Genomic DNA, 14,795 nt, shown 5'->3' with positions numbered 1-14,795 from the left:
AACATCTGCAAAGTTACAATGCTCAAAGTTCAAAGCAAAGGGAGACATTATCTTTTAAAGAAATTGCTTTTTAAGGACTACAACAAACAACTGTTAGAATGAACACGACATTACTCCGGGTTAGTGACATCACTAACCCTAAAATTTACATAAACCCCGCCCCCGGGGAACGTGATTTATAGATTATCAAGACAGAATATGCTAATCAATGACTAGAAGATAACTATACATAAGCTACATAAATTTATTAACAATTCAGAAATGTTGTCACTTCTTCTTGAGTCTCTCCATCTTTCTGACTTCAGTTTGAACATAAAAGGCTAAAGGTTTTTGAAATATTCAGTGCATGTCTGTGTGAGGTAAAAGGACACAAGCTGTTGAAGCTCCGCCCTCTGTACCGGGAGCAGCAGCTCATTTGCATTTAAAGGGACATACAAAAACGGTGCGTTTTTGCTCACCCTCAAAAAGTGACAACTTTAACATGCTTTATATAAAAATATCTGTGGGGTATTTTGAGCTAAAACTTCACATACACACTCTGGGGACATCAAATACATTTTTAACATCTTGTGAAAAGGGCATTATACCACTTTAATACTGTGGACACTTTTGTTGTCAAACGATGCTAGGACATGAACTGACTTCATACAGCCACTAAAATCATGAAGTTAGTTCTGAGAAAAGCTCCAGCAACATTTGAGTGCAAACTTGGTTTGATATTTTTAAACTAATGCAATGAAATCCAGACATTTTAGGCATGTATTCAGTGTCCAAATAGTTTTTGGAGCCACTGTACATGCTTGTCTATGGCTTCAGCGTATTTGTTTCTGTGTGAGGGTGTGTGTGAGCAGGTGATGTGGCCCTGGCCGGAAGGTCACTGAAAGCCGTCAGTTCCTTTTTCCTCTCCGGATATTCCCAGCATTCTCACAGCAACATCACCAGCCGTGAATTCTGAGAAACAGCGGGCAGGAAGCCTGGCAGGCCTGCTGGGGACTTTGCTCAAACTAACATTAAGTACCAAACTACCAAACTGCCCATATGCAGGATCAGCTTTATAAGCCTGAATGTAATGCTTCAGTATTGTTACAAGAACCATAAAACTGGTCACAGATCAGCAGTGAAATCAGAACAGCAGGCGGTTTCACACAACTGCAAAGACTAGAGCTGTTCAGAAGATCACCTTCAGTAGACAACACTGACCTCTCCTGGACACTGTCAGCTGGGGAATCCAGGGAAAATATTCAGTGAGAGGAAAATAGAGCACATCCCTAAAATTAAAATAAATTTTAAACTAAATTTTTTATTTAATTTAAATAAAATTGTTTAATTTAATTTAAATTAAATTTAAATTAAATTAGATACATTTTATTTAATTTTATTTATTAAACAAACAACAACAGAAGCACAGTATCTTAAAATGTATAAAAATAAACTGCACAACCAGACAATTTAACAGTTTTCTATTTATTGTGTTAATGTTGAAGTAAATGCCTTTTGGAAACAGATCCATGTTGCACTTTTCTGTTTCAAAAACGAAGTAATGCTCCTTTCTTATTCACACCATTCTCAGTTCACCGTGAGAAACTCCTGCAAATCCAAAAACAAAAAATTACACAAGTATCACAATATGAGCTTCTCTTTACAGTTTTGATAATAAGATACATGATATTAATGAAAAAAATGTGTTGTTGTTTTCCCCCAGTGTAATGTGTGTGTCCTACCTCTTCTCATCATGACTCTGCAATACTCCTCACACTCCTTCTGGCTGTCGAACTTGTTGTCATTGCCCTTGCACCCTCCATATATGAAGGGCACACACTTTCCCGCAGAATATTTGAAGGCCCACATGGGTATGGCTGCTTTACAAGGACCAGTGTACATAGGCAGTCTACAGGCAGCTAGATGGACAAAATACACTATATATTAGGACCACACCAAGATGAAGTGTGTGCTGGGTCACTATGGGCCACTCAGCTGGGCTGTAATCCATCTTTGAATCACACACACAAAAACAACGGTCTCATAAACACACACACACATATGTTGGCACCTATCATTATGAGGACTTTCCATAGGCGTAATGGTTTTTATACTGTATTAACTGTATATTATCTCCCCTAAACCTCACCCTACCCATCTCAGAAAACTTTCTGCATTTTTACATTTTTGATAAAACATTGTTTAGTATGTTTTTTAAGCCATTTTAATTATAAGGACTCAGGAAATGTCTTCTTTAACCATGTTTATGCTGTTATACCAGTGTAATACCCATGTCATTATGCAAATTTGTGTCCTCATCAATCATATAAAGCACACACACACACCCTCAGTGCGACAGCTCTGCAGACACTCCTTTTCTGTCACAAAGTTGTTCTGGTTCCCAATATAGCCTCCATAGGTGAACATCTGAACATCAGGGTTACATTAAATATGTATATTGGGGGAAATATACAGTCGGTGCAGCCTTACTCTGACATATTCAGGGTTACATTAGCTATAGGCTATTTAAGTTTAGTTTACGTTTTTATTTCTTTCCAGTTCATAATTTTAGAGCTTCAACTTAAACTTATCTCAGTCTATTGCAAGGCAATATTTCAAATTCTCGTAAAAAAATTTCAACGAATATTATAGGCCCATTTTATTTAGCCTAATTTCAGCTTTATTTCAGTTAACTTAAATGCTTAATGTTACGAATTATTTAGGCTAATGCCGGTCAGAGACACCATTAGGCCGGCATTAGACAGGCCACCCCATAAAAAAAAAAGTTTGATTTGCTACAAATTCACAGCTTTTGGGTCTTCTTTTCCTGACAGGCCATGTCATGATGAAACATTAACACTTCACTTTGTGAAGACAGCGACATTACTAGCCTAGTTCTAAGCCAAATGGCTAACTCAATCCTATGTCACTCAATGAGTTGATTAACTCATCCCGTGCTGATTTGGTTGATTATCTGAACGTGCATATATAATTTAAATATAATTTAATGAATCAATTTAAGGGATCGCATAAAGGGAAATTAAGGGATATTTATGCGCAAATGAGCTGGGCATTTATGCGATCCCTAATCACCCATTAGACATCTGAAATTATTTGACTCTACAGACATTTTTCTGGTCTCTGATAACGGGAGGGGCGAGCCAGACTACATCGCGCCGGATCTTAAGCTAGACCTTTTTATTTTATTTATTTATTTTAATTTTTTCTTTAACAAAATTCATTTACATTTACACTTCATGTAATGGGGCCATGTAGATGAGCTCATAAATCTGCATTTTGAGTGGCGTGTGGCGTCAATTTAACATCTATCGGCGAGTGGCGTTATTTTAACGCGTGGCAGCGTGTGACGTTAACTTATCGCCTGACGGTGCTTATTTGACACCTTACGGCGTTATTAAGACGGCGTTTTAATATTGATATGGCGGTCAAAAGCACGCGAATTCTGAACCATTTGGCTTTCGATAAACGGGTGGTTGAATTTTAAAACATGTCACAACCTTAAGCAATGGCCTTGAACAGTGGTTTAATGTCAACATTGTGACAACGCTGTAACAACCTTCATCACACAACGTAGTTATAGCAACCTTTTGGCCATGATGTTAAAAACGTTGTTAAAAGGTTGGGTACATTGTGCCAACGTTCTGTGTTTGCTGGGTATTTAGCTGAGGTAAATTAGACGCAATTCTTACGTAACCTTGCTTGATAGGTACAATAGCCCTGAATGGTGGTTCAATGTCAACACTGTGACAACGCTGTAACAACCTTCACCACACAACGTAGTTATAGCAACCTTTTGGCCATGATGTTAAATAGGGCTGGGCAAAAAATTTTATTTTTCGATTAATCGTTTTCATCCACTGTTCATAGGCTTGCAAACTCCATTTTATAGCTAATGCTGTGAGATTTTATGTTTGTTTTATCTTAATCAAAAAATAACCTCAACTAGTGCTGCACGATTAATCATATCGCAATCGCGATGTCAAGCCTACACAATTATATGACGCAAAATGCTGCGATTTTATATGAAATAAACAAATTTGGGCTGTTAACGCAATTAACGCAGCATCTGTTAATTTTTGTCATCCTTTGGCTAGTGTTACATGATCCCGCTCTTATTCATGCTAATGTTTTTAAACCATTCATGCGCGATAAGACAAAAAAGAGCTCGCTGCCTGTGAATGTCCTGAGCAGACGCACAGAAACTCGTGCTAATATTGTGCGTGTGCACAAGACAGCCCAGAATAGTTCTCTTTCGCGCTTGAACGAACAATAACACACAAAATTATGCCAAAATGTATTTTTGTCAAGTATCTTCATAACATAAGAGCAGTCTTATGATGAACGTGAAGAGTTGTGACTCGTGAGAGAATGAGGCGCGTGTGAGATCCGCTTCTCTGTCAGCAGTGGCTGGTCTTAAAGGGACAGTACACAGTAGCCACACTCAAAAAAATACCTCATCAGTTGAATGTATATTAATCATGTGGCAAATTTCCACATAAAATTACTACATTAATAAAACTGTTTGTAATCATGTCTGTCGGATGTAATCAAACTATTTCTATCTGAATTATCACAATTACATTGACCTAATGTAATTTTCCTCAAAATCAAACTTAACTGTATTACATTGACCTAATGTAATTTTTTTTAATTAAACTTAACTTTATTACATTGACCTAATGTAATTTTCCCTTAAAGTCAAACTTACTGTATTACATTGACCTAATGTAATTTTTTTAAATTAAACTTAACTTTATTACATTGACCTAATCTAATTTTCCTTTAAAGTCAAACTTACTGTATTACATTGAACTAATGTAATTTTTCCAAAGTAAAATATAACTTATGTATTACACTGACCAATGTGTTTTTCTATAGGTCTAACAGAATGGAAAATATACAAAATTGACTATATTGTGCTGATCATAGAATTGCTTCCATGCATGTCTTTCACATTGTTGCATACATTAAAAATATGCCATTACAGTATGCACACCAAAAAAGCAAACAAATCAAATAGCAAGTCAAACAGTTTATTCATTTCATAATGCTATAAACAGTTGTAACAGAAATGCAGACAAAACATCATGTAAAAAAAACAAACTGAAAACTGATCTACTCAAACAACTTCAGCTATAGCCTTTGTCCATCCAGATTCAGTTTTTGAAAGACGTCGAAAGTATGCTGCAGGTTGGATGGGTACCTCAGATCCAGAGAATAAATTATGTCCATAAGCAAAGTGATGGCACACAGCACAGTCTGAATTTCCTCGAGTACCTCTACTCCCTGAATTACAATTGACACTTCTTTTGGTGGTTGTTGTGCACCCTCTGCATGGACCACACAGATCCCTAGGACCATCTCAGCTTGCTTTCTCAGCCTTCTCACAATCCTTGAAATTGGAGAACACAAGAAACACAGACAGTGTGTGTGTAATGGTCAAAACAACAAAACATCCCACTAAACTTGCATTACAAACAGAAATATGTATATTATATATATATATATAATTTAAAATAACTTATCTTTTTGAATATATTTTAAAATGCAATTTATTTCTGTGTTGGTAAAGCTGAATTTTCAGCATCATTCATTACTGCTGTCTTCAGTGTCACATACAAGCTTTTATCACATTATCTTCTACTGTTTGGAAAGACATTAATAATTTTATTCCGAAAGGATGCATTAAATTGATCAAAAGTGACAGTATAGACATTTATTATTAGAGTTGAGCCGGATACTCGGCTGAAACGAGTATCCGGTACGGATAAAGCACTTTTGTCGAGTACGAGTATTATACGAGTAATACGAGTCAATATCTGTGCTCGGATTTAAAAAAAGAAAAGAAAGTTATGTTGAGATTAGGGCTGGGCAATATATCGATATAAAGAAATATATATATATATATATATATATATATATATATATATATATATATATATATATAAGATATATATTTTTTAAATGCAATATGGAATTAGACCATATCGCATCGATATAGTACAAATTTGCGCTGTGATCCAAGCCAGCTGACCCGGAGCTCTCTGTCTGCACTGCTCCCCGCGCCCCCGCCCCTCCTTTTCCACTTTGCGTGCGTGTTTAGAGCATGTTATGTTATATCATGAAATAAAGTCTTTCACCTCAGAAAAACGGACTTTCTTGTCCTGTCAGCCGTTATACTGTAGTCGTAGCGCACACTCATTTGCACGCGCAAATGCGGCGGCGCGCGCTGTAATAAAGTGCAAAAGAAACGAGCATGCAACGCCGTTACGTTGTAAATTACACGAAATAAAAGTAATGCAGGTATGATTTTCATTCTATTCACCAGGAGCAGTTTTCATGTTTCATTAACAGTCCTTGTTAGTATTGTGTATTCACCATTGTAACTGTCGTTTCTATATTAACCCCAAAATGCCACTATTTTTCTTTGTGTAATTTTTGTATATTTTTAAATGACTGTGGTGGCTCATACCAACATTGTATTAACAAAAACTAGTTTGGGACTGCTATTTAATACCTCTAGCACAGGCCTAATGTTTATCAGTACTAGTCTTTACTATTAATCATATTCTTACAATTTATGTTAAGTAAAGGGGGACAGTAATTGTGTGTGTGTTAACAAATTTTGAAAAAAAATTAAAATATCGGGATATATATATCGTATATCGAAATTCAGCCTAAATATATCGGGATATGACTTTTGGTCCATATCACCCAGCCCTAGTTGAGATGAAAACTCTTGTTCATTACATTTTACTTCATAATTGCAACCGCATGTGTTGTATTCATTGTTGCAAAACTTGCTCTGTAGTTCGTTTGTTATCGTGATCAAAACCATTGATCTGAAGCTCAATGCTGATGCTGTCATGTAAATAGTTTTCTAATCAGCAATAAATATAACAATTTCTGATCAACCCATATCAATTGCATGCTTAAAATAACATACCGGTTAAAGCCCCACCCATTTCAAGTCAACCCGACCCACTTCCGGGTTAAATCCCGCCCACTTCCGGGTTAGGCCCCGCCCAGTCCGAGTACAGATACAGATACAGATAATTCATATGGTTAACAGATACAGATACAGATAATGCTGTACTCGCTCATCCCTATTTATTATGTTATGTTATTAATATTATGTTTATTCTATTTCAGATAAATGCTATTCTTTTGAACTTTCTATTCATCAAAGAATCGTGAAAAGAAATTGTACACAACTGCTTTCAACATTATATAAAAAATAATAAATATTTATTGAGCATCAAATCATCATATTAGAATGATTTCTGAAGGATCATGTGACACTGAAGACTGGAGTAATGATGCTGAAAATTCAGCTTTGAACACAGGAATAAATTACTTAAAGTAACTTAAAGTATGTGGATCCTGGATATGTGGATTGCTGTTTTTGTGGTATTTTGGATCAAAAGATAGCCTTGGTGAGCAGAAGAGACTTCTTTTAAAACTTTAAAAAATCTTACCAATCTCATAATTTTGGCCACCACTGTGTGTATATATATATATATATATATATATATATATATATAAAATCTTAATTAGTGGTTGTGTATATGGGTCACGTCAATAAAAAAGAGAAAAGAGAAAAAAAGAGTTTTTTTTTTAAAACCACTGATGTACATCCTACCACTGTCCAAAAAAAAAAAAAAAAAAAAATTCACATATCTTACCAAGCACTCCTTGATAAAGGCCCTACAGTCCTCCTTGAGGTATTCACACAGGCCTTTAATCACCACTTCTCTCTTCAAGTCAATGCTGTTGCACTAAAAAAGAAAAAACATTTTGCTTTCTGCTCTTGAGTAGATACTTGGAAAGAAAATCACTGACAGAAGGAAAGGGAGGAGAGCAGATAATGAAAAAAGTAATTCAGGGATGAAAAGAGGGGGGAAAGGGACAAGACCAGAAGATGTAGGGCCCTACTGATTTCCATGATGTGGAAAATGTGGACGGAATTGTGGAATCCAGGTATAAAAACGGAATTTAGGAATGCAAGGAGTTTGAAAGGTATGAAAAGTATGATACAGTTAAATCTAATGAAGGGTTAGTTCACCCAAAAAGGAAAATTCCCTCAGTAGTTACTGTTAAATGAACGAAAGTCTTACGGGGTTGGAATGGCGAGAGCGTCAAAGTGGCCCGAAGTCATTCATTTTCAGCGAATTTTGCCGCTCTCGGTGGCGGCGATGTGAACGTACAGTAACTCACCCTCAGGTTGTTCCAACCCCGTAAGACTTTCGTTCATCTTCGGAACACAAATTAAGATATTTTTGCTGAAATCTGAGGGCTGTCTCACTCCTTCATAGGCTTCTTTGTAATTGAAACTTGCCGACCCAGAAAGTTAGTAAAAACAATGTTTAAAATAGTCCAAGTGACTGCAGTGGCTCAACTTTAAGTTTATCAAGCGACACAAATACTTTTAGTGCGCAAAAAAACAAACAAAAGTAACGACTTTATTCAACTATTCATTTTCTTCTATGTGGGCATCTGAGTGAGTTCACGTAGTGTAACAGCGCAGCGCTTCTGGGTTGTACGTCAGAACTTAGGCTCACTATTGGCTGACGCTGGTCAAGTGTGTGATGCATGTGACATACAACACATAAGCGCTGCGTTGTTGCACTATGTGAACTCACTCAGAGGCACACATAAAAGAAAATTTAGTTGAATAAAGTCGTTATTTTGGAGTAATGACTGAAGTCGTATATTGTTTGTTTTTTGCGCACTAAAAGATGCTAAAAATTTGAGTCGCTTGATAAACTTAAAGTTGAGCCACTGTAATCACTTGGACTATTTAAAACATTGTCTTAACAGAAGTTTATGAAGGAGTGAGCCACCTCTCAGATTTCCTCAAAAATATCTTATTTGTGTTCCGAAGATGAACAAAAGTCTTACGAGGGCTGGAACAACATGAGGGAGAGTAATTACTGACAGAATTTTCATTTTTGGGTGAACTAACACTTTAATATTAGAAGAAAATACACAAAAGTTAAGATTGAAATAGCTGTTCATGTGTAGAAATTGAATATACATATTTACATGTGTTTAAGCATAGCTTAAATATAACATACCTCATCCAACACAGCCAAAATGTTGTGTATCTTTATTTGAACAACTCCTTGGGCACTGCAGAATACTTTGAGCCTGCAAGCAATATGAAAATGAATGTTGATTTAGTTAATCATGTGAATGTGTTCTTAATCCATGGTCATAATAATTGCATTCTAGCTGCCTCATAATACATTCCTGAGGTAAAGAAAGAAAAACAAAAAATGACAGTCTCAGCTGCTTCTCGACACTTTTACTTTGTTATACCCATTCATAATCATATGAAAGAGGTCCACCAGTCGACCATCGTAAGTGCTGACTGATGGTGACACGGTGCGCATTTACCTCTCGATGGATGTTCCATTATTCCCTATGCCGTCCGCAGCATGGCTCGCAGTGCCCTTCGAACTAAACATGTTCGCTCCCTTTGGATTCGAATCTCACTCAGATGGCGGAATGCTCTCTGTTACATCCACTACGGTCGATTGGAACGCACTTCGAATCACTCTGGCGACTCATTACTGAGTAAAAGATTCGTTCAAAATGAACGACCCATCACTGAAGTAGATTGTATATTTTTACATTTAGATATATCATTATTTGTTATCTATTACTGAATTTATGCTTTTAAAAAAGATGCCGCAGAATGTGACGTCATATCACGACCGTTGCAAAGTGCGGAGAACTGTCAGTAATGCGATCGCTTCCTTACTGTATCGCCAGAAAATTAGATTATTATAGTTTAAACAATACACAAAACACCTCAGAATACAGACAAATGTAACATCTCACAGACTTAAAGCTAATGGTAAAACTACTGATTTCAATGTCAACGGAAACGTTTTTTTTTTCACCATGGAATACAGCTTCGCCTAACAAAGTGTACATAGGGGGTAAAACACTTTTTTAACTGTAACTGGGTATGAAATTGCATTGTTATTGTTAGAAATGTCTTGAATAACGTTACTCACCCAACTTTAGCAGGATCCGTCGAAAGTTCTCGACTCCAATCAATGGCGGCAAAAAAAGTTTCTCGAACACAGTCCACAGCTCTCAGTGACACGCGCAGTAGGCGGGGTCAGGCCGCAAACGTAAATTTCAGTCATTGATCCAAGTAAATTCACTCTCATTACATGTACAACCTAGGTAATTTACATTTCTTCAAAAAAACAAAAATACATCTCCTTATAAATGTATAATATTTGAATTGATCTAAAATGAGTGATTTATGTTCATCCAATGAATGCCCATGAGCACTTTTTTGAGTGCACTGTCTTTTAAGTTAATCAAAGAACAAAGGGAAAAGAGAAAAACACTCACTGCTCTTTACTAAAGAACTTTTGTAACTTTAATAAGGATTAGTCTATATATAATTTATAATTAATGCAGCGCAGACTGTTTGATAACTTTATTCAATTTCTGTATATGTCCTACCTGTTAGACAGGAAGGGCACAGGTAAATATGATATGCGAGTTTTTTTTTTTTTATGGGTTTATGTGATGATTGTTAACCTGTTTGATCAAGGCATGCGACTGTTCTGACTTGTCCAATTTTCAGCATACATTTTTCATCTTGTATCAAAATCCTGTCTATGCATTTGAAATATAGACTTGGGCTCTGTTTTAATGTACCCAAGTGTACCTAAAATAAAGAGAGTTTAATATACAAGTTTGTAGCTCTTAAGTTATTTTTATTAATTAACCACTTGTAAACTTATGTTCACTTTTCTTTTTCTTTTTTTATAAATATAGGATTTGTATTAAATATATATTCATTGAGTCGAATTGAAATCTAATTTAGAATTGAAATCTAAAATTTAATCGAGAATCCAAATCGAATCGAATTGAGAGCTTGCGAATTGAAATCGAATTGTAACATCTGAATCGATACCCAACCCTATTGTTAAAACGTAGTTAGAAGGTTGGGTACGTTATTGTGCCAACGTTCTGTTTGCTGGACTGCTCCGTCTGCTAAACGTTCATAAGCATGGGTCAGAGTTTGCGTGCAGGTGCGCAAATTTTCCCGTCAAGTGTGTTTTTATAAATCAGAATTTATGTGTCGGGAGTGGCGTACGCCTCTTTTAGGGCCTGTTTTGTGCATACACAACAGTTATAAATGAGGCCCCAGAGGACCAGACAGACACGTATACAAACAGGAAATGTTTTTTTTTTTTGTCAGAAACACTATTTTATTCAATCTTACTGATTAAAATTAAAGTAAACTCATATGTCTTGCATAAGAACTCTTAGACTATTTTAATTCAGTAATTTGTATAAAAAATTAAACAGAAAAGGGTGTAGCCTAAGCTCATGTTTCGTGTACACATCTTGGCAGATCAGACATTTTGGAAAACAATCGTCTGAACATTTTGTCAACTTCTCAGCGACAGGTTGCTTAAGAACTTCACAATTTCCAGAGTAGTACTGAATGGTCACCTCTTCTGATGAAATAAACTCTGTGGCCAGACTTTTTAGGCCCTGTATATGTTAACATATTATATTTTAACATCTTAAAAGTTGTACAACCACATTACTTCCGTAGTTTTAAATTTTGTATATAAAACCACAAAATGGGGAGGAAATTAATAAAAAGATGACGTACCCTACCCTGATTTAAGTTGTTAAGAAATTACTTTGGTAAACCATGTGTTTTTTTTAAATAATTTTTGTCATATGTTTTGTAAAGGCAACATAATGTCATATCTAATCAATAAAGAAAAACAACATTATATTTTAAAAATAGCAGTTATACCATACTCACTCGGTTCAGATGATTCTGAAAATACAAATGAAGGACTATTCCCAAGGAAAAGACTGACTAATATTAATATCATCTTGGACATGTTTACATAACTCACTTGTTTTGTGTCTGTTTCAGTCTTCCCTGTTCTGCCCTAAATGTATCTGCTCTTTGTGGGTTGACGTTTCTATTTCCTGTTCACCAGAAACTTTTTTTGCACACCACAAACACCACTTTTTTGCTCACTGCCTGTTATGAAAAGAACTGGATGCTAAATTTGTGTATACAAGAAAATAGGAATTAGAATAACTTATTTAATTTTTTATTACAGTTCACTTTTACATAAAAACACAGTTATCAAATTAGATTTTTGCATCATATGTAAGAGATGCTATGATACATTTTGATTGTTTTATTGTACATATATTTTTATATTTATATGGTACATCAATATCAAGTAACTTGAATACGAATGCAGCGAACTTTTGCATGGCGAAGAAACGAGATAAGAGATGGGATGACTGTGGAGGATATACTTAAGAAATATCCTTTCTTAAAAACACCCTCAGGGGTCAGTGATATCAGCGATTTTATATCAGTTCTCAGCTTAAAATAAATGTTGAATGTTGATGTAAGATAAAAGTATACTAAACTGATCATTTACAGTTATAACTCTTTTGTAAAAACATTTCATTTTCTAAACCCTCAAGTGAACAAATATATGTCCATTCAAGCTTAGAAATATTTGTACAATGATATTACTAAAGGGAAATTGCAATGAAAGAGGCAACATAGAATATTAAAATATATATATAAAAAAATTAGTTCATGTGAATAATTAACTTTCTCTTTCTATTTTCAGTTGTGTGATGAAGGTGGCCTTCATCTCCTGTTTTTTAAAGGAGCCTTGAAATAAATATGAGATAATGTTCTCTGTGAGGCCACAATCTATTGTTTCCCCTCCCCCTAATTTTCTGAAAAAAAGAAGAAAAAGTATGATCAATGTGAGCTTGAGGTTAACAACAATAAAATCAATGTCTTTTATAAAATATTTTTTAAACTTTCAATGGAAATTCATCAGTATAAAATATTACTTTAATTTAGAAAAATACACTATAATAACTGTACATATACACTCTCAGAAAAAAGGTACAAAGCTAAAAGGTACCAATGTACACTTTAAGTAATAGGCCTAAGAGAGTAACGGTTAACGTTACCTTTTTTCTGAATGTATGATTAGAAGCAAACTTATTTAAATTAGCAGCTCAAAGATTATACACTTATTTCATGAACTTACCAGTTTTGATAAATGGTGAACAAACTTCACTTTCTTTTTTTAGGAGGGGCTCGCTGCTGACGGACGCCTCGATCTCCCAGCCCTCGCCTCAGTTGGCTGCTGCTCACATAGTTCGCTCGTGATGACTGACAGGACTAAATTATTACTCTCATGGACTAACGTTTAGAACGTTATTTAAATATTTAACGTTACCAAATAAAACTGATATAAAATCAACTCACATGGATCATGATATTCGTAAATTATTTAATTCCAGACTGACTAGATGCGTTAAAATAGAAACGGGCCAAGCGTTCGCTCGCCTCCGGGATGAACACGGGTAAGTTAACGTTAAGTAAGAGTTGTAAGAAAATTCTGGGAAACTGAATTTATAAATCTGTTGGCTTATTGACTTCTTTTTTTTTTTTTTTTACACAGAACGCGATGGGTTTGAACTGTTTCTATGTCCGCGGTCTCGCAGTTAACCTTACAAGTTATGCTAAAAGATATATGGCTAAAAATACAAATAATTGTAATAACAATAAGTTTAAAACGTAATAACAGTAGGCCTACGTTGGTTTTGTCAGGTCAGTATTTTCGAAGAAAGGTTTTCCCTCACGCGTCTGTAGGCCTAACGTTAACGTTACAGACACTATGTCAAGTGCACATAACTCGAAAGGGAACCAACGGATTTTCACAATACTTAAAACTAAACATACCTCTGAATTTCTGTGCTTCGTCTTCGGTGATATTTATTCCGGCTTCTTTCCATTTCTGAAGAAGATCCTCCGTCGACAGCGTCAGGAGTGAGACAGCCATCATGGAGTAACCGTCGTTTTTTGTGCACAGTCCGTCCCAACCATAGACTGTAAAAAAGTCCCAACTTCTTCCAAGTGGTACTCGATGCAGAGCCAAATGGGAGGAGCTAGAGCTCCAGCTCCTCCCCTCGCTGGAGCTCCAGCTCCTCCCCTCGCTGGATTTAGTGGGAGGGGCCGCGCATGCGCAGGTTAACTTTCTCGCTATCAAAGAGTTACGTCACGATCTTTTCCCGCAGCGTTGCATTCCGGGAAGGTGCCGCCATTTTAGGTGGTAACTCTATCAGTTGCCATGGTTACTTCTACAGTGAGGCCAAGATAAATAGCAAAAGAGAGAGAAAAGATCAGCTTGATATGCGTTTGCATTTTAGCGATATGCCACAGTTTCTTGGGAAGATATGGAGAAGGAAAAAGCTTAAAGAAACGGCCTATCACGTTAATGACGTACCCTACGACATTGCCAGAATGTACGATCTGTCCGCACACAGCAGGTCCAAAATGCACATCCAATACAGGGTTGCCAACTCTCACGCATCTGGCGTGACAGTCACGCATTCAGCCTCAATCTCACGCTCTCACGCTTAACAAAGAAATCTCACGCTAAATTAGACATTCTTCTGTGCTGTATTTTTTTTTTCACTCGTGTGCACTAAATTTCAGAATTACTATAAACAATTCAGGCTCTTAACTACTGGATGGACCACTATTTATGGCGCAAATTAGTTAAAATCTCCCGGAATCTAGAGCGAGCACGCATGCGAGACAGAGACTAAACCGTAGCGCACGCACGGCGTACGGCAGCGTTGAGCATTGTAGCCAATCACTGACATGTCTGTTGAACGCATTGGCCAATCAGAGGCGTTTAAATGAGTCGCTGTCCTGAAGATGTGTTTTGCGCGAGCTCACCGAG

General features: G+C 36.2%; 1 protein-coding gene across 2 annotated transcripts; it reads right to left on the bottom strand.

Annotated features, from left to right (window-relative positions):
• Positions 1-1,445: 1,445 nt before the first annotated feature.
• LOC307152452 (PI-actitoxin-Afv2b-like) lies at positions 1,446-13,906 on the bottom strand. 2 transcript variants are annotated; one of them, XR_013820003.1, is made up of 3 exons: positions 11,816-11,940; positions 1,722-1,898; positions 1,446-1,587 (listed from the first exon to the last, which is right to left on the bottom strand). XR_013820003.1 is itself a non-coding variant. In XM_079861129.1 (3 exons), exons 1-3 carry the CDS (start codon positions 13,890-13,892, stop codon positions 1,556-1,558), a joined length of 312 nt encoding a protein of 103 aa, XP_079717255.1. In that variant the 5' UTR covers positions 13,893-13,906; the 3' UTR covers positions 1,452-1,555. The 2 variants fall into 2 exon arrangements, 1 of the variants encoding a protein (XP_079717255.1); XM_079861129.1 differs by lacking the exon at positions 11,816-11,940 and adding an exon at positions 13,790-13,906 and having other exon boundaries at positions 1,452-1,587.
• Positions 13,907-14,795: the final 889 nt, after the last annotated feature.

This window comes from Squalius cephalus (genome assembly GCF_949319135.1).
Source record: "Squalius cephalus genome assembly, chromosome: 24".
Lineage (NCBI taxonomy): Eukaryota > Metazoa > Chordata > Actinopteri > Cypriniformes > Leuciscidae > Squalius > Squalius cephalus.
Note: the sequence above shows the minus strand (reverse complement) of the source record. Positions and strands in the feature narration are given on the sequence as shown.

Coding starts and splice junctions, on each gene's coding strand:
- LOC307152452 (XM_079861129.1), bottom strand. CDS start 13,892: ATGATGGCTGTCTCACTCCTGACGCTGTCGACGGAGGATCTTCTTCAG. Junction 1,899..13,789: donor CGAAGCACAGAAATTCAGAG/GTATGTTTAGTT, acceptor TTGTCCATCTAG/CTGCCTGTAGACTGCCTATG. Junction 1,588..1,721: donor CAGAGTCATGATGAGAAGAG/GTAGGACACACA, acceptor TTGGATTTGCAG/GAGTTTCTCACGGTGAACTG.